Source organism: Lepisma saccharinum, chromosome 17 (genome assembly GCF_977018435.1).
Source record: "Lepisma saccharinum chromosome 17, izLepSacc3.1, whole genome shotgun sequence".
NCBI classification, from domain to species: domain Eukaryota; kingdom Metazoa; phylum Arthropoda; class Insecta; order Zygentoma; family Lepismatidae; genus Lepisma; species Lepisma saccharinum.
In genome coordinates, this window is record NC_139245.1 from 15,862,193 (window position 1) to 15,889,078 (window position 26,886).

At 37.9% G+C, this 26,886-nt stretch overlaps 1 protein-coding gene across 4 annotated transcripts in view; it reads right to left on the reverse strand.

The window, feature by feature from the left end:
• Positions 1 to 12,694: 12,694 nt before the first annotated feature.
• Tpr2 (Tetratricopeptide repeat protein 2) overlaps positions 12,695 to 26,886 on the reverse strand; it is a 41,113-nt gene continuing 26,921 nt past the window's right edge. For 3 of the 4 annotated variants that reach the window (XM_083138997.1, XM_083138995.1, XM_083138998.1), the window contains 3 exons: positions 24,124 to 24,270; positions 21,177 to 21,332; positions 12,695 to 14,640 (listed from right to left, as the gene is read on the reverse strand). In XM_083138997.1, coding sequence (XP_082995123.1) covers positions 14,528 to 14,640; positions 21,177 to 21,332; positions 24,124 to 24,270 — 416 coding nt within the window. In that variant the 3' untranslated portion in view covers positions 12,695 to 14,527. The remainder of the gene's footprint in view (positions 14,641 to 21,176; positions 21,333 to 24,123; positions 24,271 to 26,886) is intronic. The other variant, XM_083138996.1, reaches the window with a different exon arrangement.

Sequence of the window (26,886 nt, forward strand, 5' to 3'; positions counted from 1 at the left end):
TCTACATCCATTTTCCGGTGGTACTTTTCCGATTACTATTATGTTACTACGCATAAAAAAAGTTTTTCCTACTACTAAAAGCAATGCATTTCTCCATTTGTTCACGTCCATATTGTTTACACACAGTTGCTGTCATTTGTTTTGGGGTCTTCCTCTCCGCACAAGAGTTTTGCTACCTTGTCTTCCAATGTCAGACGAGGAATGCTTGCAAGGTTAGGTTCCATTAGCATAAATACAATGAAAAATTATTCTTTGGGCTAAGAGAACTAACCCTAACTACCTATCAACGTAGGCACTTTTTGCTTTAACTAGATTTGTGCAGAAATGTGTGCCACCATGTCACTTTTTCCCCCAACCTGGATACGAATTTCTAGTTTCTTTCAAAGAAAATTTGGTAAATGTCTGTTATATCGGAGACACATTTCTTCATTTTTACAGAAGAAACTACTTACGGAAATGAGTTTCTGTACCATTTGGAAAGTTCATGGAGGTATTTTCTCACCGTAGAATGCTGCACAACAAGAAACAAGCACTTTTGATATAATAAACTTGCATTTTGTGCAAAGCGACAACATTATGCTGTTGTTTCCATTATGTACCTGCAGATGGCGCAAGCGTCGAAAGTCACGCGGTCTCGCCAGTGTTTCCAAAGGTGCCTTTTTTTATGAGAATTTTTTTTAACTATGCTTACCTAACCTAACCTTGCCGGAAATGGTCTGTGGGGCTATCGTGAATGGTTTTTGGGGCTATCCGTCAATGGTTCGTGGGGCTATCATGAACGATTTTTGGGGCTATCCGGCAATGGTTTGTGGGGCTATCCGTCAATGGTTTGGATGACATAATGAACACGAAAGTAGGCATTTTTCGGTTAAGAAGGTTGAAACACTGCATACCCACTCCAAATTGACAAAACACAAGCACGACGCGCAATGATCCACAGCTGTGTGTGGCACATTGTATGTTCCGCAACGGAAGAAAGGAACCAAAAGAATTACTCGTAATGTGAAAAATCTATGTTATTTTTGTGTAAAAAGCATAATGGCACCTTTAACTATGTTCCCCAATACATAATTGGTAAGTACGAACCATCCGAAACACAAAATATCCGATTTTAATGTGTCTCCGATATAACATACATTTACCGAAACACAGTTTCATACATCGGAGACACATTTCTTCATTTTTACAGAAGAAACTACTTACGGAAATGAGTTTCTCTAAGCATAGAACGGTAAAACTGCCCTTGCCTTGGCTAGGGTTCGAAGCCCAGACTTTCGGCAACAAGATCGTGAGTTTCATGAAACAATTTCCCTTCCAAAGAATCGAATTCACCAAATCTTTCTTACGTGAATAACTTCCTCCAAATTTCCAAGCACTTTATACAGGTGTCATTTCAAGCTGCAGCAATCCACTGACATGTAATATTACCTTAATTTGTTGTACATTTATGAGCTCATTTGGCATGTGCATTCAATGACTCTTTTTGTAGGGTTTTTGCACAAATGTCGCAGAGAAAAATTTCCAGAAGCAAATGCGACATCTTTGCCACGAAGTTTGTATTTGTGTTTGCTTGTGCCCCTAATCCGCCCTAATCACTAATCTGCTTGTGCCTTTCAGTCGCAATGTTGCTAACTAACAACTCTCATTTTTGTTTAAAGAAAACGGCATATTCGCATATGTCCGTAGCTTCTTTCTAAAGCTATTTCTTTTTCTGGGTTGGCATCTCTGATTTTGTGAGGCCCCGGAATCTGGATTTCATTATCACTTCCGGTGCGGGTCCTGGGATATGTGGAAAAAGAAATTTCGCGTACGGGGCCTGCTGAATGTGGAACGGAAATAAAAAATCATATTCAACAGGATTTTCCCAACTCGGCATCGCAGGATCTGTATTCTTTGTCAAAATAAACAAATATTTTCATAACATGTTTTCAAGAGAAAAACACAAAGCAAAAACCCCGCAGTGGAGACGCCGTTTTATTGCTAAATAAAATACACTCGATACAAGAATTCTCCTGCGCTTGAAATTTTTCAAATACTACACTGTCCACATATCACACAATTTTTTTTAATCTTTTGATAAATCAGTAAAAATAAAAGTTAAGACAAAATTTTGGTCAAAATTTGGACAAAGACTACTCAACTCACCCTAACTTCGTTTCATTTCACATCTAAATAGAAGCAAAAATATAACACAGACTACTAAAAAAAATACTCTTTCTTCAGTATGAATCTGCCTGCAGTGGTGGCCCCCATCGGTTCTCTGAATTTGAAATCTCAATGTGAATCGATACAAATTATTCAGGGATACGTCAGCAGATGATCATATTTAAATAATAATAAATTACTGACAAAAATGATATTTAATAATATGCGACAGAGAAAATTTATACTTGGCAGAGGTATATTCTTTTAAAACACTGCTGGAATTTTCTATAACCAAAGTAATAGTACGTTCCTAAAGATGTTCTTCAGGCACTAAGACATAAAAATAGGATATTTATGGATATTTCAGTTCTAAAAAAAAATCAGAAATGCAAACTAGGAATCTTTAAATATAACCTATAACATTATTAATGAGTTTTTCTTTGTTTCCTAATTTCAAAATTTGAAGGAAGATTTTTTTATCGATTGATTGAGTTGGTATTTTAAGTCCACTTTATGCACAGTACAGCTAATCGGCACTGGACCTACAGTTTAAAGTGGGATCCGAACCACTATGTCCCTCTACCGGGTACCGAACCGGGGCCCCAATTTGAAGGAAGAAAATATCAAAGGGCACACACAAATTGTAAGTGTTTGGTAAAGCGGAGGTAAGGGGTGTCACTAAACCACAATCCTGCCTAGGGCACCAAAATATCTAGCTACGAGGCTGGCTCTTCAACACAACCGGTTTTAGTATAAACAAAATCTTGTTTCTTTTGGGTTTTTTTACAACAAAAGTTTCTTTTGGGTTTTTTTACAACAAAAGATTAAATGCATGAAAATGCCCAAGCAAGTTATTGTCAATTTTTGTGTATGTGTTTCACATGAGAAAAACGAAAATAAATTTAAAGCCAGCTAAAAGCAGAATGTTCTCATCTTATTGCCAATAAAGATTAGCCATTTTCATATATATTTTTCACTTCTATTTATTACATTTTTCGTATCAAACCCCATGCGAGGCACCGGGCAGTCGCCCACTTCACCCACCCCTTGCTACACCACTGCTATCTGCCTGTACACACACATTAATTTCAATGATGAAACCCTCTTGTTCTAATTGAATTAATTATTTTACGTAGATTTTCTGCCACTTTTGGCTAGTCGCGATGAAGTGACACTCGCAGGAACAGTCATGCCTAGGCTGGGATTCAACCCTGGGACACCTGGCATCCTAACTTGACTTTTGTGTTTTAAGTCCATTTTATGCACAGATAGGCGAATCGAGACTGGTCTTGCAAATTAAAGTGGCCACTGGCCCAGGATCCCTTGATTAGAAGGCGGCATTAGTAGAGTTTTTAAGTCCACTTTATGCACAGGTAGATTAATCGTGACTGGACTTACATTTTAGTGTGATCCAAACCACTGTGTAGTGACTCTCTCCACCAGGATTGTAAAAATGTACAGAAAATATTGTCAAAGAATGTCTTTGCTTACCAGGAGAAAGATCTCTCACAGAAGGACCATAGATCAGGAATTACTTGTAATGTTTTTGAGAATCATTTGGAATTATGCAAGCAATTCAAAAGTATAATAATTCTTGGAGCTTTCTTGGCACGATTGATATGAGAGGTTTTCTCGGGATATCAATCTGCTGACTCCACATACCTTACTATATCATCAACCAGTTCTTCAGGATTTATTTTCCAGCATACTTTTCTTAGATCTATAAATTCTTATAGACACCTTTCTTAAGGCATTCATATATGGTTAAATTTGAACAAGGTAAATACAGTTTATATCAGTAGTAAATTTGATATAAATGAAATCACAAAACAGCCACTATTTTGTGAAAGTTCAACTAAGTACCGGACTGTACTCTTACAAGCTGAGAACACAGCAACCTATGCAATGTCAGGTATGCAAAATTTGCTGACATGGAACCCATGTTCCATATAAAATTTTAAGGTACCCTCTAGGTAAGGGTGCCCACAGAGGGGGACCAGGGTTGCACTTGACCCCTGCCCCTGAGATTTCTGGGAAGACTTCATATAATTCAAATTTTGAAATTTGTAACGGTATACTTTGTGCTTTTAAGCTGATTCTCAGCAACATACACAATATACACAACCATACATTTTTGAATCCTTGTCCCGAGGTTCAAAACTTGCAGTACCTGAAGTTCTGTGGATGCTAGTTTAGGCAATAGACACGTGCCTCTTCAAATTACAACTTAACGCCCATTTCTTTTAGATATATATAGGTTTATTCATATTATATTTACAGAAGTTAATTCTTGGCCGTTATTCGCAAAATCTACATTTCGGTGTACCCTGTCCCCCCTTCCCGAAGAGAGTGTGTAGACTCGCGTAGCCACTGGCTCCACGAGTAAAGAAAAAAAATATAACCCTCAGTACCAAAAAAGGTGGCTGAAGGTATGTGTGTTGTGTACCCGGTTTCCCTCATGAAATGAACTATTGGAATAATGTGAAAAGAGCAAGTGTGTGTATTAAAAGAAAGAAAGTTAACATCCCCGCCGTCGGTTCACATAATAAGGAAAGAAAGCTCGCCCAGCCGCTCCCCTCAGAGAAAAAGATACCTCTTACATTGCTGTACTCCGCCAAACATCTGAGACCCACTGGTCCCCTGCCCTTCCTATTTATAGGCCCCGCTAATGACCTAAACCGTTACTGGAAACTTACCACTCCCCCAACGGCCAAGAACCCAAACGTACAGGAATACATAGACATACACAATTTATAACATAAAAAAGGATCCAGTAATGATCGCATCATTACATAGTCCCCCCTTCCTGAAGAGAGAAAAATCATAGTTCTGTAACCTAGAAAAATAATAATAATATACACAAAGCACTTGTCCGCAGTTTCTGTTCACTACTAACACACTTTCATTAGATCACACGACACTGACAGTGAATGTTCACCCTAATTTTGTCCACAAGTGTACTTCGAGATCCGCGATCTTCCCTCAGCACTGGAGCTGGTTAACCCACGTCGATTCTTACCCGCTCAGCATCTCTTCCATCCTTCCTCCTGGACCAATGAGAGACAGTCTCCTGGAAATCCATCCAAGGCACCAAGGCTGCTGGTTCGACTCCCGGCAACGCCACTGCTCTGCGCTCCTGCCGAGATCGGAAGTCACCGCTTCGACCGGTTTCCACATGAATGGATCGAATTGGCTCTACATCCGAAGATGTCACTGCTATGCCCAGCGCTAGAACTGCGTTCACTCGCCACCGAACTTCGACTTCTCGACGAAATTACGCTTTAAAAGAATACACACTATCTTTGCGTTACTTTCGCGATGAAATTGACTGCGGAACGACACTTTTCTATGAGTACTGTATGAGGTATGAGATAGAGAAAATAAGTGAAAGATAGAATAAAGAAAAGATAGATAAGTCCCTATGTACAATATTTACAAAAAATCCCCCTTTGAAATTAGACTAGAATCTGTTTCTCAGCTTGTAACGCATCCGAAATATATCTTCGTCTTGCTCCTCCTGCCGAAGTTATGTGCGCTCTCTTTGCTGAATTGAGTTCGGCTACTTTCCTTGCAAAGTCAGGTGGCGAAGAATAAGGCTCCAACTGGTCACTGTTGGCTCTCAATATTCTTCCGTCCCCGCTGTGTTTCATTTTGAAAGTATTTGCCGAAGTTTGCTCCACAATTGCGTGTGATCCAGAGGACTTTCCCGAGAATTTACTGGTTACTCTGCGGGCCTTACCAGAGATAGGATGTTCCTTAAGCCAAGCTTTATCCCCCACCTCAAACGTGCATTTGCGGCGTTTCCTATCACAAGCTTTCTTTTTGGCGTCTTCTATCCTGAATTTTGTTTCCTCCTTACTTGACATGAAATCTTGCTTATTCCTGTCATCTTTTAATACGCAGCATGGCTGGCACGACTTACAATACTGGATAACGTCTTTAGTTAGGCCTATCCAAGTGTATTGTTCCCTAACCTTCGCTAACGTTTTCAATCTCCCAGGATGACAAGCGAATGCATTATCATGCAACGACACGAGAATTTGCGAACGTAGAGAAGTAGGTGCCCATATTTTCCCTTTTCCCTTCTCTTTGTACTTTTCCGTAGGCAAATTTCTCCTAAGAATTCCCTCGTTGTCGAAGTACGAAGATTTGGCCTGGGTCTTCACCTTTTCCTTGTACTTCTTCGTTCCTTCCACCTCCTCATTCCTTGTAACCCTCGCTACGTCAGCAAGAAACTTGTCTTTCATTTGCTCGGAAATGAGGGAGGCTGTGTCCAGAAGCTTACGTGGCTCCTCAGAATTGTATTCTTCATTTCCCTCAGTGGCAGAGAATGGCAACAATGAATAATTTTCCATATCTTTAGTTCCAGAGAGACGAACCATGGGCAGTTTTGTGCTCCGAAGCAAATTTTCCCTCTGTTGCTTCCTCATTTGCTTCGCACTTTCCTCAGTACACAAAGCGCTGAAATCTGCAACTGATTTCTGCACAGTGTCAGTCGAACATTCCACACGGTCAATCATGTCCTCAGTTTCGGGGTGTGGTTTGCAATTTCCCATCGTCGCGGTTGCTTCAGCTACAGTTTCATTTCTTTCCATCGTCGCGGTTAGCCCAGCTCCAGCTTCCACAGTCGACGTCCTCCCCTGCTGCGAGAACGGAAGCCTCTTTCCCACTTCCCTCTTCTCCGCAGAAAATAAATGAATGACGTTACTGTCCTCAAAACTGTAGCCTCCCTGCTTCAAATGTAGCGATATGCCGGCCTTCCTTATGAACCCACGACCTGCGATGAATCCCGTGAAACAATTCCGCAGAACGACAAATTTATGATTAAATTTCATCCCATTCAAATGTACAGTAAGATACATTTCTCCACATGATTGTACAGAGCCTACTGCCAAAGAAATATTAATACGTTTATTGGTAATCTTATTTCCTTGTTTTTCCAGTTCTCTTGCGATCTCAATAGACACGGTGCTCACAGACGCACCAGAATCCAAATATAGCGAGAAGTCCTTTCCCTGAACCTTACAGGTGACTAACGGTTTTTTGTCGCCAGAAGTGAAATTTCTGCAGTTGCGTATTTTCCTATTCCTCCCCCTGTTTTGCTTTCCTTCTACGTGTGCAAGAACCGGAGTTATCTGTTCTGGTCTAACGGTATCATTAGAAACGGAACAGGTGGCGCCTTTCCGCGCACCATCATACCCCCTTCTCCTCGTCGGTTCTTCTGCTCTCGGCGGGGTTCCAAAATTCCCGGAAAGGCTCAAGCGGTTGAAAAGACCCGGGTTTATGGCACTCATTGATACTTCTGTTTCCACGCGGCCGAAAGGGTTCGTTGCCCCCGCAGCTACTAATTGCCTTGCGACACTCCCTGAAGTTGACGCTAGTGGTAAACTGCTATCTCTTAGCTCTGGACAATAGTACAGGGCTTCTGAATACAATCTCTTTTGAATGTCCATAGCGTGGATCTCCAGATCTTTCAAGGTTGCAAAAGGTTCTATCGTACAGGTGTGTTCTGAATTTAGGGTGGGAAAATGTCAAAACATGCTGGACAACCTCGTCTTCTGTCCCCCGTTTCTCCCTCATTGCGAAAAGCTTCCTGGTGTGTCGAATAAATGCAAGAAGAGACTGGTCTGGTGACTGGTAATTGTTCTGAATGATCCTTGCTATTTCCGAATCATAATCGACACTAAAGTATTCTTCAAGAAAAGCCTTCTCGAATTCCCTAAAAGTGCCGAAAGGTCTCGAAAATCTGAACCAATCTGCGGCGATTTCCTTCAACGAAAGCGGCAAGATTCTATCTAAGAGAAAAGTATCCCCAATTTCCATGATTTCCTGATAATTGCGTAATTCATACAAATAATCGTGTGGACTTACATCGCCGACGTTTCCCTTAAAGATCGGAATGTTAATGTTGCTTTTTTCCAAGATTTGGCTCATTTTTTCCTCGCCGGCCCTTATCGAAGTTCCTTGTGTAACATTTAGAGAAAGTCTCTCAAGTTCCCCCACAATATCTTCCTCAGGCCTTCCTTCCAAGTTCGCATTGCCTAGCAACTTGCTAATGAGCTCCCTGTCTATTTGAATTGCCATTTTGTCTTCTATTATTTTCTTTCCACTTCACAATAACTAATGCCTTCAGTACTTTTCACAAGAAAATATCCCTGACTCTGAGCCCCCAGTATGTAACGGTATACTTTGTGCTTTTAAGCTGATTCTCAGCAACATACACAATATACACAACCATACATTTTTGAATCCTTGTCCCGAGGTTCAAAACTTGCAGTACCTGAAGTTCTGTGGATGCTAGTTTAGGCAATAGACACGTGCCTCTTCAAATTACAACTTAACGCCCATTTCTTTTAGATATATATAGGTTTATTCATATTATATTTACAGAAGTTAATTCTTGGCCGTTATTCGCAAAATCTACATTTCGGTGTACCCTGTCCCCCCTTCCCGAAGAGAGTGTGTAGACTCGCGTAGCCACTGGCTCCACGAGTAAAAAAAAAAAATATAACCCTCAGTACCAAAAAAGGTGGCTGAAGGTATGTGTGTTGTGTACCCGGTTTCCCTCATGAAATGAACTATTGGAATAATGTGAAAAGAGCAAGTGTGTGTATTAAAAGAAAGAAAGTTAACATCCCCGCCGTCGGTTCACATAATAAGGAAAGAAAGCTCGCCCAGCCGCTCCCCTCAGAGAAAAAGATACCTCTTACATTGCTGTACTCCGCCAAACATCTGAGACCCACTGGTCCCCTGCCCTTCCTATTTATAGGCCCCGCTAATGACCTAAACCGTTACTGGAAACTTACCGCTCCCCCAACGGCCAAGAACCCAAACGTACAGGAATACATAGACATACACAATTTATAACATAAAAAAGGATCCAGTAATGATCGCATCATTACAAATTCTAGCATAAAAACCTGGACAAGGGATGCTGGCAGCCGTGCCTCTAGGTGCTGTAAAAGGACAGCAGAGGCCTGTTATTGAGTTTCGGTTTTTTGCAAGTATGATCTAACAGACGGGCACGGTGGCGCAGTCGGTAACGAGTCTGACTACCGTGCTAAAGGTCCCAGGTTCGATCCCCGGCCGGTTCAAATCTGGGAAATTTTCTAACGTTGGAAGCGGCCCGAGCACCCACCCAGCATTGAATGACATGGGTAAGTTGGGGGAACCCTGGGGGGTAAAGGCAGTCAGGGGCATGATGCTGATAACATCTCCCCCACTCATGACCGGATCAAGAAAGTGTGGGGCGTTACCCCCACGTGCCTTCATGGTGTGGTGCTAAGCACAAGAGAGAACTTTTTTTTACTTTTTGATCTAACAGTGAGTAATAAGTAAGGTCCTGGCCCTTTGACAAACTGTTGTGCCATGTATTATTAATTTATTAATATTTCACAAAAATAAGTTCCCTTTGAATAAAGGGGGGAGGGCATTTCAAGTTGCTTTGTGAATAAGTCACGCATATTTCATCATTGCAGAATCTTAAAAAATATACAGGCCTTTGGTTTTTCACTTTAAACTAAACAGCCACACTTAGAATCCTACTTAATCAAGTTTTAGAATGCTAACTTCACATGGAAAGGTAAAAATGTGAAGAGAAACTCAATACTGTAATGATTGACAGTTGTGTAGAGGGAGGGAAGTGAGTGAGTATCAGCGATGAGTTTCTATGTAATGCTTCAAATGTTTTAACTAATAATTAATAAAAAAATATTTTAAAAAATAACAATTATAGTGCAAATAACACACAACTATATTACAATTTAGTAATACATTATTCAGATGTAGTAACTATCTACCCTCAAAAATTGAAACAAGAAAGTGGTAAATATCAATAACTATTTATCGTAGTAGATTTCTAAATGATAAAAAGCAATCAATCAATCTAAATGGTACAAAAATTCAAAACATAATGATAACCAAGAAAGTTCTGTCTGTTTCTGGTGTCGAATCAGGCTCCGAATGCTGTAAAGTTCATGCTAGCTTCTTTTGCCCCTTAGCTTTAAGGCACTACAGACTCAAATATTAGTGCAAATATATTATATACGAGAGTTTCAAGGTTAGGTTGGAAAACACATGCATACACCTTATTATCCAATATTTCCCCATTCGAATATGAAAGTACATTTCCTGTGTATCTTAATAGGTACTTTTAAGTTAATGAAAATATGATTGTTCTGTGGTGGTCTAGCTGGTTGGTTATCTGACAACCTGCTCACCACAGTATCTCTATTATGGCAATGCAAAATAAAGTATGGAGCCCTATACTTGCATCATCATTATAATTGTCCCAGTAGGGCACAGGGAGAGATTTAGCATGATTGCCATTGTGCTTAGCTTGCTGTACAGTATGAAAATAATTGAAATGCCTAAGACATTCACCATCATGAGGTTCATGGACAGTATGGACTTGTTTTTTAAGTTTCTGCGAGAATGAACATAGATACATATATTCTTCTGAAGAGGTATTTACAACAACATTTTTAATTTCCTGAAACATAAGGATGATATTCCATTAGTAATATCGCATTGGTAAAATGATATACGTGTAAAGGTTCCCACGTGAACTTGAAATGTACGAGGGGATATCAAAAAGTAATCTAGTAAATTTTTTACAGCCAAACAGAAATGTATTCACAAAAACTGAAATATACATTTGGAAGTACATGTATTTTGCCACCTTTCCACGAGATGGCAGGTGTGTGCACCTCGGGCACACAGAGGCAGTTGTTTCAAAATGGCAGCTACGCTGGAGACGTTCGATACAGTTGAGCTGCAAGTGTGATTCGGTTTCTGAGGTCAAAGGGACAGCAACCTCCTGAAATCTATCGTGAGTTGTGTGCAGTGCATGACATTCACAAATGTCTGTAACTGGTATGCAAAGTTCAACGCAGGGCGTGTAAATGTCTTCCATGAACCCTGTTCTGGACAGCCTCGCACATCCCACACACACAGGAATGTCATTTGTAATCTAGTTGGTGATAGTTCGATATTCAAGAGAGATTGTCACGCCTCATTTATTGAAGTCTGGCGCAGACATGACTGAGTGTTTAACCTTGTCCTGAAATAGAATTCACTCAGAGGGATATTCCCAGAAGGAAAATTTTGTAGAAGCAGGAAAATTTTCAGGGAGAACTTCTTGTTTTTTTTTCTTTTGGGGAAGGGGGGTGTATGTGTGTACACAAAACTGTATTTTGAGGTCGCAAAGGGATCTTTTGGCATTGTGTAGGGAAATGTGATGTGTATGATTGTGTTCAAAGATCTGGGTGTGTTATCATTCAATAAACACTTCATATTTAGTGTCTGATGAGATGAAATAGTTTTCCAAATGAAAGAAATTTGGTCATTTCTCATGAAGGAAAGCCATAACTTTTTTTTGTCATTAAAACTAAAATGTGTCTCAATCTTCAAGAACTAAACAATGTAAAAATCTTAAACATAGAAGGAACCGTAAAAATGCATGTAAAAATAATACAGATTTTAAATTAATAACACTGAATTTTGCCCTAACTTGCGGGAAATACCACCGAATTGCAGTAAAAAATGACATCGAAATTTAGGGAAAAATAAAACTAAAACAAAGTCCCTATCTGTTGGTATGGACATATCTGTGTATCAGTACTATTACTGATAACTTTAGCCATTTTCTATTACTTTTGTGATTAAAAAAAATACAATTCGTTTGTCATGGTTTTGTGAAGTAAATGTCTAAATAAGCAGTTCATTATTAAAGTAAATCATATTGAATCACTTGGTTACATACATTAATTGAAGAGGTGAATGAATGTTCTGCAAGAATCGTTTGCAATTTTGCATTGGCTCAGTTATCGAAATCAGTAAATTTTATATCAGTAGTTTATCAGTACTGGGAAATACTTCATATCAGTTCAAACTAAATGAAGAATCCCTGTGCACATATAATTAAGGACTACGGTTACAGATATTTGTCAGAGTTTCTAATTGTATTGCAGCGCAGAAAATAACATTCCAAACATACCACATATAGAACAAACATTTTCACTCTTTTCAGAAACAGAAATTTACAAATGGACACAATATCAATTAATCTGTAATGGAAAATATACATATGTTACAAGCCTATGTCTTCAAAGCAGCTTGTGTGAAGACAATCAACAGGCAGGGGCATATTCTAGCCCTTCAAATGTACTTCAATGTGACTCATTGATCAACTAGAGGATTTTCCCTGAGAATTTTACTTTTTTCTAATTTCCTGAGATTTCCAGGTTTTTCCAGGCATGTGGGAACCCAGTAATCACTGTCATGAGGTTTCTATGCTGTATGCTGGATCTTCAAAATTAACTGGTTCCAGAATAAAATGGGTAATACAGAAACACTGAACTTTCTACAATGTTGTCACCATGTGTACCACACATACCATGCAAAACTTCAAATTATTCCAGTCTCAAATGACTGTCATGGACTAAGTAGCAATTAGCCTCTCTGCATAATTAAGATTTTAGCCAAATTCACAGAATACAAAACAGTAACATATACATAAACTTATAAACCAACAAAAAAACAACACAAATACAAAAGTCACAATGCAGTATTTATTCTATCAAATAAATACAAGTCTGAATAAATAATTACACTTTACACAACACTCAATTACTGGCATACATTATCCATTATTAGAGTTGTACCTCCTGACAGTACAACTATAAAATTACATTCTATGCTGTTATGTAAGTTGTTCTTGATGCCTTCAGTCATTTCATAGAACACTTCTAATCCACTACAGTACAATTTATACATTTAATTTCATCTATTGTCAAATTACATAGCCTTATCAAAAACCATCTTTACTACTTCTACTGCTAAATATATGCCAGTATATCATTAATAACATCTCAAATGAAGTTTTGTGTAATTTCAGTTTCATTTAAGAACAAAAATGCAAAGAGATGCCACATGCCAATGCTTAAAGAAACAATAAATTACAGCATAGCCTCCTTAACTGTATTCCACACACCTGTGTAAACTTAAGCATTTGGGCACGAACTAGGACATAACTTGGCACAATTCATGTGCGTTCTTTAATTTTTTGCAAATTCTCCATTCATATCTCTTTATGTGAAAAACAACTACATACGTGGCATCCCTTTCAACAACAAATGCCTCAAACAACACCATCTGTGTGTCAAGTTGCAGCATGATTTTAAAAATGAAAAGTACCTGCTGCAAGGTGAAACAGGGAGAATATTTATTCATAAAGAAAAGTTCCTTAAAAATTGCACTCAGTATATCTGAGGCACAATAATCATACTCTCACAAATTTAACTTCACATGCAATTTGCACATACAGTGATTATTACTTATGTCATTAAAATTTTGTTAACATGAACTAAATAAACAAATATGAGTGACAATATGCACAACTTTACTGTTGTGAATCAAAACCTAAACATTACACATTGTGTACAGCAGCAATGGTTTATGTTTAAACATGCAGCTATGGGCTGTTGGAATGTTATTAATGGAATTTCTGATTACTGTTCTAGAGAGAAGATATGTGCATGGCAATCAACTTTAAAAATGTCAAAAGAACTGCCTTCGTTCATTAACTTGCAGTATTGAGATGCTGTTTGTCATTTGTGGTTGATCACTCATGTTCTCAATCTTTTTAAAACATTATATATCCAAGTGTTGGTAAAAAGGATGGTGAAAACAGATGTATCTACAAAAATTTGACATAACTTTCGCAAAAGGTACAGGCAAAGGTTTCATAGGAAAAGTTGTACCACATAGGCAACATGAGCAGATTCCTCCCACTTCCACAACTTGACTGCGATTAGACACTAGATGCTCGTAATATCATCATCTTTCTTAGTGTAAGTCATAGTAAAGTATACTTCTTTTATTTCTAAAAATACACCAAGTAAAGCTGACAATTAAAATGCTAGAAAACTGATTACATACTGGCATCCCAGTATCAGACAAAAAATCTCAACCCTTTTACAGAAATCTTATTTGTTTCACCCATAATCTGAAATCTTATGTGTATCATTCATTGTTTTTAGTTGTTATTATTATTATTATTACATCTCACAAACTCGTGCTTTTGCAAATTTCAGAGGAAATGATTATGCAAAATTAAGTGCCAAAATTCTCAACATTAATTCAACCCTCATAATGCAAATAATTTTGCAGTGCTAGTTTATTGGCTGTTAAGTTTCAAAATATTAATGATTTCATGAAAGCAATACTGCTTTTACTGCTTTTTGACTGAGTATTTTGTTCATCACATTTTTATTTTATTTTAACATATTCTATTGTTTATTTCCAATTTATTCAATACACTTCACCACAGATTACAAACTATGCCCTGGAATGCTTCTCCCTATCACGGGCACATTGTATCTTAACCAAATTGAAAAGTAAAACCACCAGGGAAGCCAGCAGAGCTGAAATTGAAAGTCCCACCACTTGGATCACCGAAAAATGCCTGGAAAACATTGTTAGGATCTATGTCACCTGCAAGAAAGAAAGAAATAACATTATGTGACATTTTGAGGACACCAAGAGGTGTTAAATATCAAACATTCCACATGTGCACTATACTTTGCATCTCCTCAAAATAAACCTGATTAATGGGAAATTTTATTTTCAAGAACAGATTCTCCATCTCACAATGCATTTTATTAAAAACTCTTCTGTTTGCTGAAGCATTTCGTTCGTTGGTGTTACTGTATTGAGATAGTACAACTGTCTGCAAGACAAAACCTTATGAAATAGGGATTTATTTTCCTGTAACTGGTAAAAAAAACAAAAAAAAAACAATCAGTTGCTCTTATAAAGCAAATAATGTCACTGTCATCAAAGTGTATGTTATTTACATATTCATATCATAATGTAAAACTAAGTTAACAAACTTTTCTTTCACACAGTTTGTTATGAAGACAGCTCATGGTTTAAACAAACACTGTATTTCCCAACTTTGCCAGATTGAAAGTTCTGAATTTGAGACCCAACTTTCGCATGGGTGTTCCTTTGTTTGTGCATTCATCAATTAAATATGATTAGACATTGAGATAACCTAATGAGGTAGAACAAGGTGATGTAAAATACAAAAAATACAAATATCAATTTTGCAGCATATCCTACTAAAGAATCCATGATATAATTAATCAAACTCTATACTTAATGTCATGATGTAGGAGTTTCTTACATAAATGATTTATGTGCACGAGGTACCAATGAAAATTAATGTGCAGATTGTATTGAATGAAGAACATTTAATTAAGAATGTTGTTAGTTTTCATCATTATGCAATAGCATTGTCAAACATGGAGAGTTCAAGTAAGTTTTAAAATATGCTACTTTTTTAAAAAAAATCTTGGTAGTATAACAGTTTGAATAAAATCATAATTTAAAACTATGCAATTTTTATTTACAGTGCACTTGCATGCAGAGAATACCGGCCAAATACTCTAGCAAAATACATATTTCACCCATTATGTAGAAAATAGATTGGAACCTCGAGTATACATTCTTCCCCCACTTGTAGGTAAAGAACTTGATCAGAATGTCCATGTTTTGGGTTAAATTTCCTTTTTTTAATATAAATTACATTTAAAAAAAATGGCATAGGAGACAGTAAACACTTACCACAATAAATGAAAAGTCTTATATTTCGAGGCTAGTACCTCATTGTCATGTTAGATAGAAAGAACGAAGTTCCGGTAAACAAAAGCATAGTGTCACAGAATACTGATGCTGGCATCCGTACAGTGTTGCCAGAAAAAAGTGATAGAACACGGGTTCAGAAGAGCAGATCTTTACACCAGTGTTTACTGCAGGGTGGGTGGTGGGTGAGTTGCAGTTTGGGATGGAATGGAGAAATGCTTATTGGGTGGCTAGGTTGAGTCCGGAGGGGTATGGTGGCGTGCATGTCGGATATATAGGCCCTTTCCCATCGCCTGCAGGTGGAGGTGTGTGTGCTGGGGTAATAGATGTATTATGGCTAGACAAAAACAGTTGTTGAAGTGTTGAAGGTGGTGTTGTGGCTGTCGGTGTGGGTTGGTAGGGATCTGGAGGTAGGGGGGAGGTGACAAGTATGGGGCAGGTCTTCCATCTGGGTTTGTTGCACCTGTGGGATGGAAGCGGTGGGTGTTTTTTGGACCAAGATGTTCTTCAGGTTGGGAAGCATCGGAACATGACCCTAGGTTTGTACCAAAAGATGTCTCTGGTGTCGGGATCACTGTGAAGGATGGGAAGAAGGGAGTGGATGGTATGTTTGATTTTCAGGAGGTGAGAATGGTATTGGGTGATCAGTAGGGGCATGCATATTTCGTTTTTGACGAAAAAACGAAATTTGAAAAAAACACATTGTAGTGTTAATTTTTCATGTTTTTGAAAGGTGTGAGATGCATTTTGTGACCATGTTTTGTCACGAAATAATGCGAAATGAGCTGCAAAAAGCGAAATTAACTCTTAAACACGAAATTTACCATTTATATACCGACGCGACACTTTCTGAAGTCTGAAGTATCCTGTGAGTTATGCAATTCCCGGAAAATTGATTAATTCTGCTGTTAATATTGGAGAAGCAAAAATGGACTCCTTTACACAGAAATAAACTTAATACTCTTATAACTACATAAATGTGCTATTAGAAGTGAAATGTTAATTCTGTGGAATAAGTGTAGTTTTTAAATCAAATTTAGGATTATATTCACAATTTTAAAACCAAAATGTCTTTTTATATACCACTTTTCATCAAATTTTTCACCGCTATAACACCGATATTTCATTTTATTTACCGCTTTTGAACCCGAAATTGACTCCGTTTTTGTTCCGAAATTTTGCTTTTTTATTTACCAAAAATATGTGCCTCTAGTGATCAGAGTGGGAGGGTTGGTATTGGGTTGTTTGGCATGGGTGTGGGTGGCGACCCTGGTTCTTGTTTGTTGATGAGGGTGGAGGGGTAGCCCTGGTTAATTGGGACTTGGTGCAGGTCGTAGTTTTGGCAGGATGAGTGGGATGAGTTGAGGCGTTGGCCTTTAAGAGCTAAGGGGAATGGTATGGCTTTTTTGGTGTGGTGGGGGTGAGAGCTGGAGTAGTGAAGATACTTGAGATGGTTGGTTGGTTTGATGCATATGGATGTTTTCAAGTGGTCTCCCACAATGTGGATATCCACATCTAGGTAGGTCACTTGGTCTTTGGAGTGGAGCCAGGTGAATTTGAGGGTGGCGAAGTTTTTCAGTTGGTTTAGGAAGGTGGTGAGGGAGGGTTTGCCATGTGTCCAGAGGAGAATAATGTCATCAATGAATATGAGCCAGAGGAGTGGTTTCAGATGTTGGGAGTCCGGGAACTATTGTTCGAGCCTGCCCATGAACAGGTTTGCATAGGAGGGGGCCATTTTGGTTCCCATGACTGTGCCAATCCCATCCCACCCACCTCAGCCCACAGGTGCAACAAATCCAGATGGAAGACCTTCCCCATACTCATCACCTCCCCCACCCTCCAAATCCCTACCGCTGCTGGTGAATTCACCCTTCACCCAAAGGGCACCTGCCACTTCTCCAACCTGATATACACCCTCATCTGTCAAATCTGTGGTTACTTCTACCTGGGTGAAACCCCTACCCTCCTGAATCTCTGCATCAATAAGCACAGAGCCTCTACCCAAAACTCAAGACTTCACTGTCGCCACCCACAGCAACAGCCACACCACCACCTTCAACAACTGTTTCCGTCTAGCCATAGTACATCTATTACCCCAGAACACATACACCTCCACCTGCAGGCGATGGGATATGAAAGGGCCTACATATCAGACATGCATGCTACCATACCCCCTGGACTCAACCTAGCCACCCAATAAGCATTTCTCCATTCCATCCCACCCTGCAGCAGTAAACACTGGTGAAAAGATCTGCTCATCTGAACCAGTGTTCTATAACTTTTCTCTGGCAACACTGTACAGACGCCAGCGTCAGTATTCTCTGACTCAATGCTTTTGTTTACCGGAACTTCGTTCTATCTATCTAACATGACAATGAGGTACTAGCCTCGAAATATAAGACTTTTCATTTATTGTGGTAAGTGTTTACTGTCTCCTACGCCATTTTATATATACTGTTTATATATATATATATTTAATACATCTGTTAGTTTTTCCATTTTCTAATTACAAATCAATTTTCTTTTGTTATTTATTGGGTAATAGATGTTTTGCTGTTGTGGTAGCAGTACAATTTTCGGTCTCAAAATTTCTCATATTTTAGATGTGAAATTTCCGAGTTGTTATAAATATTAACTGGGATATGTAGATCATACGTGCACAAAATAAAGAGAAGGGGAAAACAGAACTTGAAAAGGAGTTTATTGGAAGTTGAACTTCAAAGGAAATTGATTTCTTACATAAGACAAAAGTAGAAAAAGTGTAGATATCATAAAATGTATACCGCATTTACTCATGTATAATGCGCACTTTTTTTCTAAAATTTTTGCTCCCAAAAACTGTGGTGCGTATTATGCACGGAATAATTCGGACATCCAACATGAACCCGTACAGGGCCATTCCATGATTTTGGGACACTTGCATTGATTTTTCATGTTTATGGAACCCTATCATGTTATATATCGTTGTAAAGCTTAAATCCTGTAGTTTCTGAATATGGCAACAGTATTCCATTCAAGATAACAACACTAATGTGAAATGCAGTTGAAATAAGTTCATCACACAATGAAGGAACGTTCTGATTTCTATGGTGCTTTGGATGAAAAAGAAAACAATAATTAAAATGTATTGCTGGTCAAATAATAATATATATATGAATTGTGTAAATTTCTTAATGGAAGAAATCTTGTGCTGCTAACTGCTAGTTTAAAGGTCCTGAATTTGCCTCGTATAAATGTTACATTAGTCACAGGAAAGTATATACTTTGAAGTTCTTTTAGAAAAAGTAAGAACGAATGAGCAAAACCACGTATCAAAGTTTGAAGGCCATTTCACACGATTTTTCACTTTGTAATGTAATGTTCTGTGACACCAAGAAAAGCAGTGCAACTCTGGCAGAATTTGAGCATGCACCTTCTGTCACATTGCATGCATGTCAGCAGTATTTGTTGGGCGAGAAATAATAGAAAATAACTTCCTGAGCACTGCAAATCCATAATGTAATTTTGATCTCACTTTCTACTATTACAGAATAAATATGGTGGTTAAGAGTGAAAGCTTTGGGATGCTAAACACAGCGGAGGGATAAGGGGGAGGTGGCATGGGTTGGAGACTTGTTATTGTTTACACAAGAGGATATTCTCCTCTTGGTCCACATAGCAAAAGGTGACTCATTGAATAGGTATGATGTTATTCACTCTTGATCAGCATAGCAAGAGCTTTACGACCTACAACTAAGGAAGCATATCTTGAAACTGAATTGTACTGCACATTATATATGTGATATAATTTTTTTTAACTTTTACCCATCAAAAACCAGGGTGCGCATTATACACGCACGCGCACTATACACGTGTAAATATGTTATATTGTTTACTTTCCTCAATAACATTTCAATGATATTAAATCTGAGCACATGTTACAACCTAATGGATGGGAATCATGGTGAATGTTCAACAGAGCACAAAAGACTGGAGAAAAGAACCAATATTTAGACTGCAAGAAGGTACACAACTTGTAGAAAAATGTTCACATAGCAATAACCAAAATCATAAAAGAAATGAAATGCTAGATATGGTAAGGTTGCAAATAAACCAACTTTTGGCATGTTCAAGAATTCTTCGGATTGATGATTTTACGTTTAAACAGCAGTTCTGCATCACAAATTGAACTTTCATGAAATTGAATTGAAATTTATTTTCGTCGTGAAATTTCATGATGAAAATGGATTTCATTCCAGGAAAACATTAAATAATGTAGACACGATACAATTAGAATTTAGGAATTTCCAACTAAGAAGCTAGTATAAGAATCAAGGATCAAGAAAAGAAAAAAATATATAGCAGAAAAGAAAACGGAAGAAGAGAAATGGATAAAAGTTCCTGATTAGGGAGGTTCTTGTGATTTTTGAGGACAAATTACCAAGAACTATATTTTTGAGCATATATGTATCTTTTTCTGGAAGACCACTACAGATTTTATACTGAAACTTTGTAGAAATGTTGAGGATACGTGGTAGTATTTTGTACACCAGAATTTATTGTTTTGTTTGTAACTATCTGGTATAAAATTTGAAGATCAAATTGTGCCGCGGGAACTTAGTCGTTAGGGCATCTGACTACCATGCGAGAGACCCAGGTTCGATCCCCAGCGGGAGAGAACCGGGATTTTTTCCAACTGTTCAAGTGGCTCCGGCACTTACCCAGCATCGTATAAAGTGGGTACCTGGAGGAAACTCGGGTGGGTAAAGGTGGCCAGGGGTGTGGTGCTGATCACATCACCTCCACCTTCGGCCGTGATCAAGAAAGCATGGAGCCCTAACTCCACACCCCTATACGCCTTAATAACATGGTGCGAAGCACAGGGGAGCACTTTGTTTTTTACTATTATAATACGAATGAAAAATTGAAATGAAATTTTATAATTTTATTAACGGAAAATGGATATTTGTAGTTGGACAATTATAGTCATTCACAACTATCACAAGTCCAGTGGGAATGCTAAAAATTTGGACAAATAACTCCCAGAAGTTTCTATGGAAAAGGTACAATAACATTTTCACCTCCTTGTTATTTAATAAATTGTATTATACATGAAGTAAGAGAGTAAGTTCAGAAAACTTGCAGGGATATACACCAGTCCACTGTACACACAAGGATACAAAAAAATTAGTTGTATATATAAAAAAAAAAAAGTAGTAGTGCAGATGGCAATTTTAATTCCATTATGTTGAAATGTGAACATTCCCCCTTAAAATACAGGATAGTGTAAAAATTGGGAATGTAATATTAGAGGACCTTTGTGAATAAAAGGAAATCTTGGTAGGACATGTCTGAAGGTAAGAATGAAAGTGAGGTTAAAGGGAAGAGAATTTGTAAACACTAACTTTTACCTGGGAATCCTTCACCATCCTCTAGGTCTTGTCCACTGTCATAACGCGACTTCTTCTTTGAATCTGACAGGATACCATAAGCCTCACCAACCTCCTTGAATTTCCTTTCCTGCTCTTTCTTTTCCGATTCTGAGGCATTGGCATGGCGATCTGCAATACACAAACATCATCCTAATTTATTTATACCACAGTAATGAACCTCAACACAGACCAAGTAAAAGCTCACCAATTTTGACACCTAAGTTTACAGAAAATGAAAAATTCCCAAATATATTAGGATAGAAGTGACATCTGGTGAACAGCGAGACTGAAATTAACAGCATCAACTAGATTGAAATTACTAGGGACGTTCAATATATAAGTTTCCCTGTGCTATAAAATATTGTATAAAGCAATGCCATTAAAATGAAGCACATGGTTGACAAGCGCCATCCTTCGTCTACAAGGAACAACAATCGATTCGTTATCAGACGTGAAGGCACATGCGCTCAAGGGCGAAAAGTAAATGCTTGTTCGGAAAACGCGGGCTCGCGTCATAAGGAGTTCAGAACCATGGATGCTAAGGGCGTTCTGCTTATGGACTTTTTGGAACGAGGAAGAACAATTAATGCTGACCGTTATTGTCAAACATTGAATAAACTGAAAAACTCAATTCGACATAAGCGACCAGGTCTCCTGTCAGCTGGTGTCATTCTTCTTGACGTTAACGCTCGCTCCCACTCAGTAGTACAAGCACAACACAAAATTGAAGAATTGGGGTGGGAACGGCTGCCCCACCCTCCATACAGCCCTGATTTAGCACCGAGTGATTTCCATCATTTTCCGGTGTTAAAGTCTGAATTGCAAGGTTACCATTTCGAAACAGATGAAGAAGTGAAGCGTAATGTGAGAATAGTGCTCAATAGCCAGAGCCCTGATTTTCTTGCAAAGGGTATGGGCAAATTGGTGCAACGGTGGGACAAATGTCTGAATCTCTATGGGGATTATGTGGAGAATTGAGGAAGGATCCTCCTACACATGTATGTATAGTTTTCTAATGTATCTTAAAAATATTTTTTTTACAGCATACGGAAACTTATATATTGAACGACCCACGTAAGAGCATCAACTAGAGTTTTTGCAACAGCAAGTTATCATTCCTTGGAACAATAATACATTGCAGATAAATTATCATCTGTTTTCTAGACAACAAATAAACAATTTGTACCATTCCTTGCACCGAGAAGAAGTTATCTTAACTCATTTCAAAATTGGTCACAGCCACCTCACCAATTGTCATTTACTGCAAGGTTTGAACCTTCCAACATGTCGTGTATGTAATGGGGTCTTAAGTTTTTGGCATGTTGTTCTCAAATATGCCAATTTTAGTTTCCTCAGACAGAGTTTTAAGCTTCCTAACAATTTATCATCCATGTTGGGCGATGATGACAGTGTTTTACCATTTAATGTCATAATTCCTGACCATCCCTGAAGAAGGAACCCAAAACAGTTTATGTAAAATAAATAACTAATTGCAAATGACAACTAAACTTGATCAAAAATTTAATGAAGAAAAAAATGCTACTTCTCTAGCATCACAAGAGGATAAAAGTACTAAAGAAGTGTCAAAAATGCACGACTAGACTTTAAGAGGATGATGCTAACTGCATGATTACAGAATGAGAAAATACAGGGCTATTCAAAATGATTGTCGGAGTTTCAAAAAATTGTCACAGGCTGTAAACTTTAGATAGGAATACATGTTTTTGTTACTGTACAGAGCATGTCAAATGCTCTATACATGCAGATTTCTACACAATGATCGACTTCGTCTCAAGCTCATTACAGCATTTCAGCAGTGATTGTTTCCAATTCCTACTTTCGGTTCCAAGGAAACTTGGAGGAAGAGAAGAAACAAAATTACATCCTTGACATACTGCTTATGAAATACAGGGTGTTTCGGTGGGAAGTCCCGTTGTAATATAATTAAGCCTTGTTTCCATATTAAAAACACTAAGATGCTGACCAAGGCAGTTTATTAAGATATAAAAACACTTAACATGGAACGTTTCAACCCAGTATCAGGGTCTTAAAAAAATCTGTATGCTACAAGAGAAAAATTAATATGACAAATAGTTAACTTCTTTGGTCAGTTAAAAGTAGTAGTTGTTAAAGTGAAACCTTTCTAATATCATCCTCCTCCTTTGCCGTTTCCTATATCTCCACAATGTTCCAATCTTGTTCTCTTCTTCTAACACTCTCCACTATCTGCTCTTTCCACAGACATCTTGGTTTCCCCTTTGGCCTTACTTCTACTCCTTGTGCATTGTAAGCTCTTACTGGCAGTCTTTCTGCACCCATCCTCTTCATGTGTCCAAATCATCTTGTCTGTGCCTGATCTATTCTGTCCTGGGGCTTCACCACACCAACTGTCTGTCGAATCTCTTCATTCCTTATTCTATCCCTTCTAGTCTTCCTCAACATACTCCTTAAAAATTTCATCTCCACTGCCTGCATCTTTCTTTCATCTCTCTCTGTCATTGTCCAAGTCTCTGCTCCATATGTTATTATTGGCACATAGCATGTTTGTATATTACCTTCTTGCATTTCATAGGTACATCCCTGTTCCATATTAATCTTCGAACCCTTTGATATAGTCCACCACTCATTTGTCCTCCTCTGTTTTCCTCCTCATCTATTCTTCCACTTCTCTCAATTATTCTTCCTAGATATTTGAAACTCTCCACTATCCTCAACTCTTCCATGTCCACCTTTATTCTTGGTACATTTCTGGCTCTGTTTCTTGTTATTAGTTTTCTAACATATCATAGATAAATAAATACATGCAATTATTGTGCTTAAGATTCCAAAGCTTCGTTCATACTAAGTGTGCAATTTTGTAACGTTATTCAAGTTTCCCCCACAATTATACATAGTTTATGAAATACCACGAGAAACATACCTGGATGATGAACCAAAGCTCTTTTCCTGTAGGCTTTCTTAATTTCATCTTCAGTTGCATTTTTGTCCACACCCAAGATTTTGTAGTAGTCCTTTCTTTTTGATTTCTTCAGTGCCAACTTTGCTTCAGCTAACAGTCTTTTGTTTTCTGAAACAAATATAAACAATATAAACAATGTAATCAATAAGCAATACCTAGAGGCATGCATATTTCGTTTTTGACAAAAACGTAAAATAACACATTGTAATGTTAATTTTTCATGTTTCTGAAAGATGTGAGGTGAATTTTTCTACCCTGTTTTGTCACGAAATGATGTGAAATGAACTGCAAAATACGAAAGACTCAAACACGAAATTTACCACTTATATACCAACACAACACTTTCTGAAGTCTGAAGTATCCTGTGAGTTATGCAATTCACGGAAAATTGATTAAGTCTGCTGTAAATATTTGAGAATCAAAAATGGACCCCCTTATACAGGAATAAACTTAATATTCTGGTAATGATTTAATGTGCCATTGGAAGAGATGTTTATTTTGTGTAATACTGCAGTTTTTAAATCAAATTTGGAATTATATTCAAATTTCTAAAACCAAAATGTCATTATGTGCCACTTTTTCACCGCTATAACAACAAAATTACATTTTAATTGCTGCTTTTGAACCCGAAATTGACTGTTTCTGTACCAAAATTTTGCTTTTTTATCTACCAAAAATATGTGCCTCTAGCCAATACAATTATACAAACATGCATTTTGTGTATGCTACCTCCCGAAGATAACCACTGCGATGAAGATGAATGATAATGAAAGAACACAATGAAAAATCCATGCCCTGCCCAAAATCTCAATGGGTAATTATATGAAAAGTGAAACCTGCACCAACAAAATTTAAACTTTTTCCAGTGTCTGATGAGTGTTTCATTTTCTTTTCATTTGATACATAGTGGCGGAGATTAGGGAAGGGGGCAGTTGCCCCCCTTACTTTTTGCCATTTTTGCTCCCGCACCATGCTAAACCTTATCTAACAAGGTAAAGTAAACTGTCCTTTCCCCAGTTTTGGCACCTTGCTCCCTAGGTTTGGAACCCAATCATCATCACTGTTGCTATGTATATATGTATGTATGTGTGTGTAATTAGGAAATAAAATATATATATATATTCTCCAATTTATAAAAGACTGATCTTTTATCATTGTTTGCACATCAGAAATTTTCTTGTCTGCCTCTCACAAAAATATGATAGTTATGTATTGTAGGTGTATTCATATGTTTTCTGGTTTGTCTGTAACAGTATAATTTTTATCAATATACAAAGAATAATTACAAGCTAAGTCTACAAAATATAATTATGTAAAATACAAAAGCAATACTTTGTACAGTATTTGTACAGCTTTCATATAATTAGTTTAAAGAATAGATAAGGTTAGTTTCAAAATATTACAGATACATCTATGGAATTGCCCAAATGCAGCCAACAAAAGTAAATAGTGCTACATAATTAATACAGTCATATTGATTACTAGAGGCATGCAAATTTCTCTTTTGACGAAAAAATGAAATGTGAAATAACACATAAAGGTAAAGGTAAAGTGTTCCCCTGTGCTTAGCACCACGCCATGAAGTCGTATAGGGGGTGTGGGGGTAACGCCCCACACTTTCTTGATCCGGTCGTGAGTAGGGGTGATGTGATCAGCACCACGCCCCTGACAGCCTTTGCCCCCCAGGGTTTCCCCCAGGTACCCATGTTATTCGACGCTGGGTGGGCGCCGGGGCTGCTTCCAACGTTATAAAAGTTCCCGGATTTGAACCGGCCGGGGATCGAACCCGGGACCTTGAGCATGGTAGTCAGACGCGTTACCAACTGAGCCACCACGGCCACCATGTGAAATAACACATTGTATTGTTAATTTTTCATCTTTCTGAAAGGTGGCAGGTGCATTTTCCTACCCTGTTTTGTCACGAAATGATGCAAAATGAACTGCAAAATGCTAAATAGACTTTTAAACATGAAGTTTAGTTTATTTACCGACATAACACTTTCTTAAGTTCAAATTATCCTGCAAGTTATGCAATTCACAGAAAATTGATTAATTCTGTTGTAAATGTTTGAGAAGCAAAAATGGACCCTTTATTCAGGAATAAACTTAATACTCTGGCAACTACATAAATGTGCTATTAGAAGGGATATGTTTATTTTGTGTGATAAGTGCAGTTCTTTAAATCAAATTGGGATTATATTTTCAATTTTAAAACCAAAATGTAATTTTACGTGGGTGAATCAAAAAGGAAGTTACACCCCCCTGTAAAAACAAACAAAACACATTAGAAAGAAAATAATTATTGTACAAAATGCATGAACATTTAACTTTTTTCGACATAGTCACCAAAGTATTCCATGCACTTTTTGAATCGTGTGACCACTTTTTTTATTTCTTGTGTGTAAAAAATCCATTCAATTTCAATTGAGTTGACTTTTGTGCTCATCGGGTAACAATTGCGGCATCCAGTGAGAGCACAGTTTACAATACACCTAACTGGTGATGAATCAGCATAGACACACTATTGTAAGATATGTTCAGTTCACTTGCAATCTCTTTTAATTTTCACGTGGTTGTTGGCAGGTGTAATTGCATTCACACGCTCTGATTACTCTATAGTGTTCACAGTTGCAGGCTGCCCAACACACTGTTCGTCCTTTCACGTTCGTTCTTCCCTCTACGAACATCTGGCACCATTTTCTGATCATGGTGTGTGACATTGCA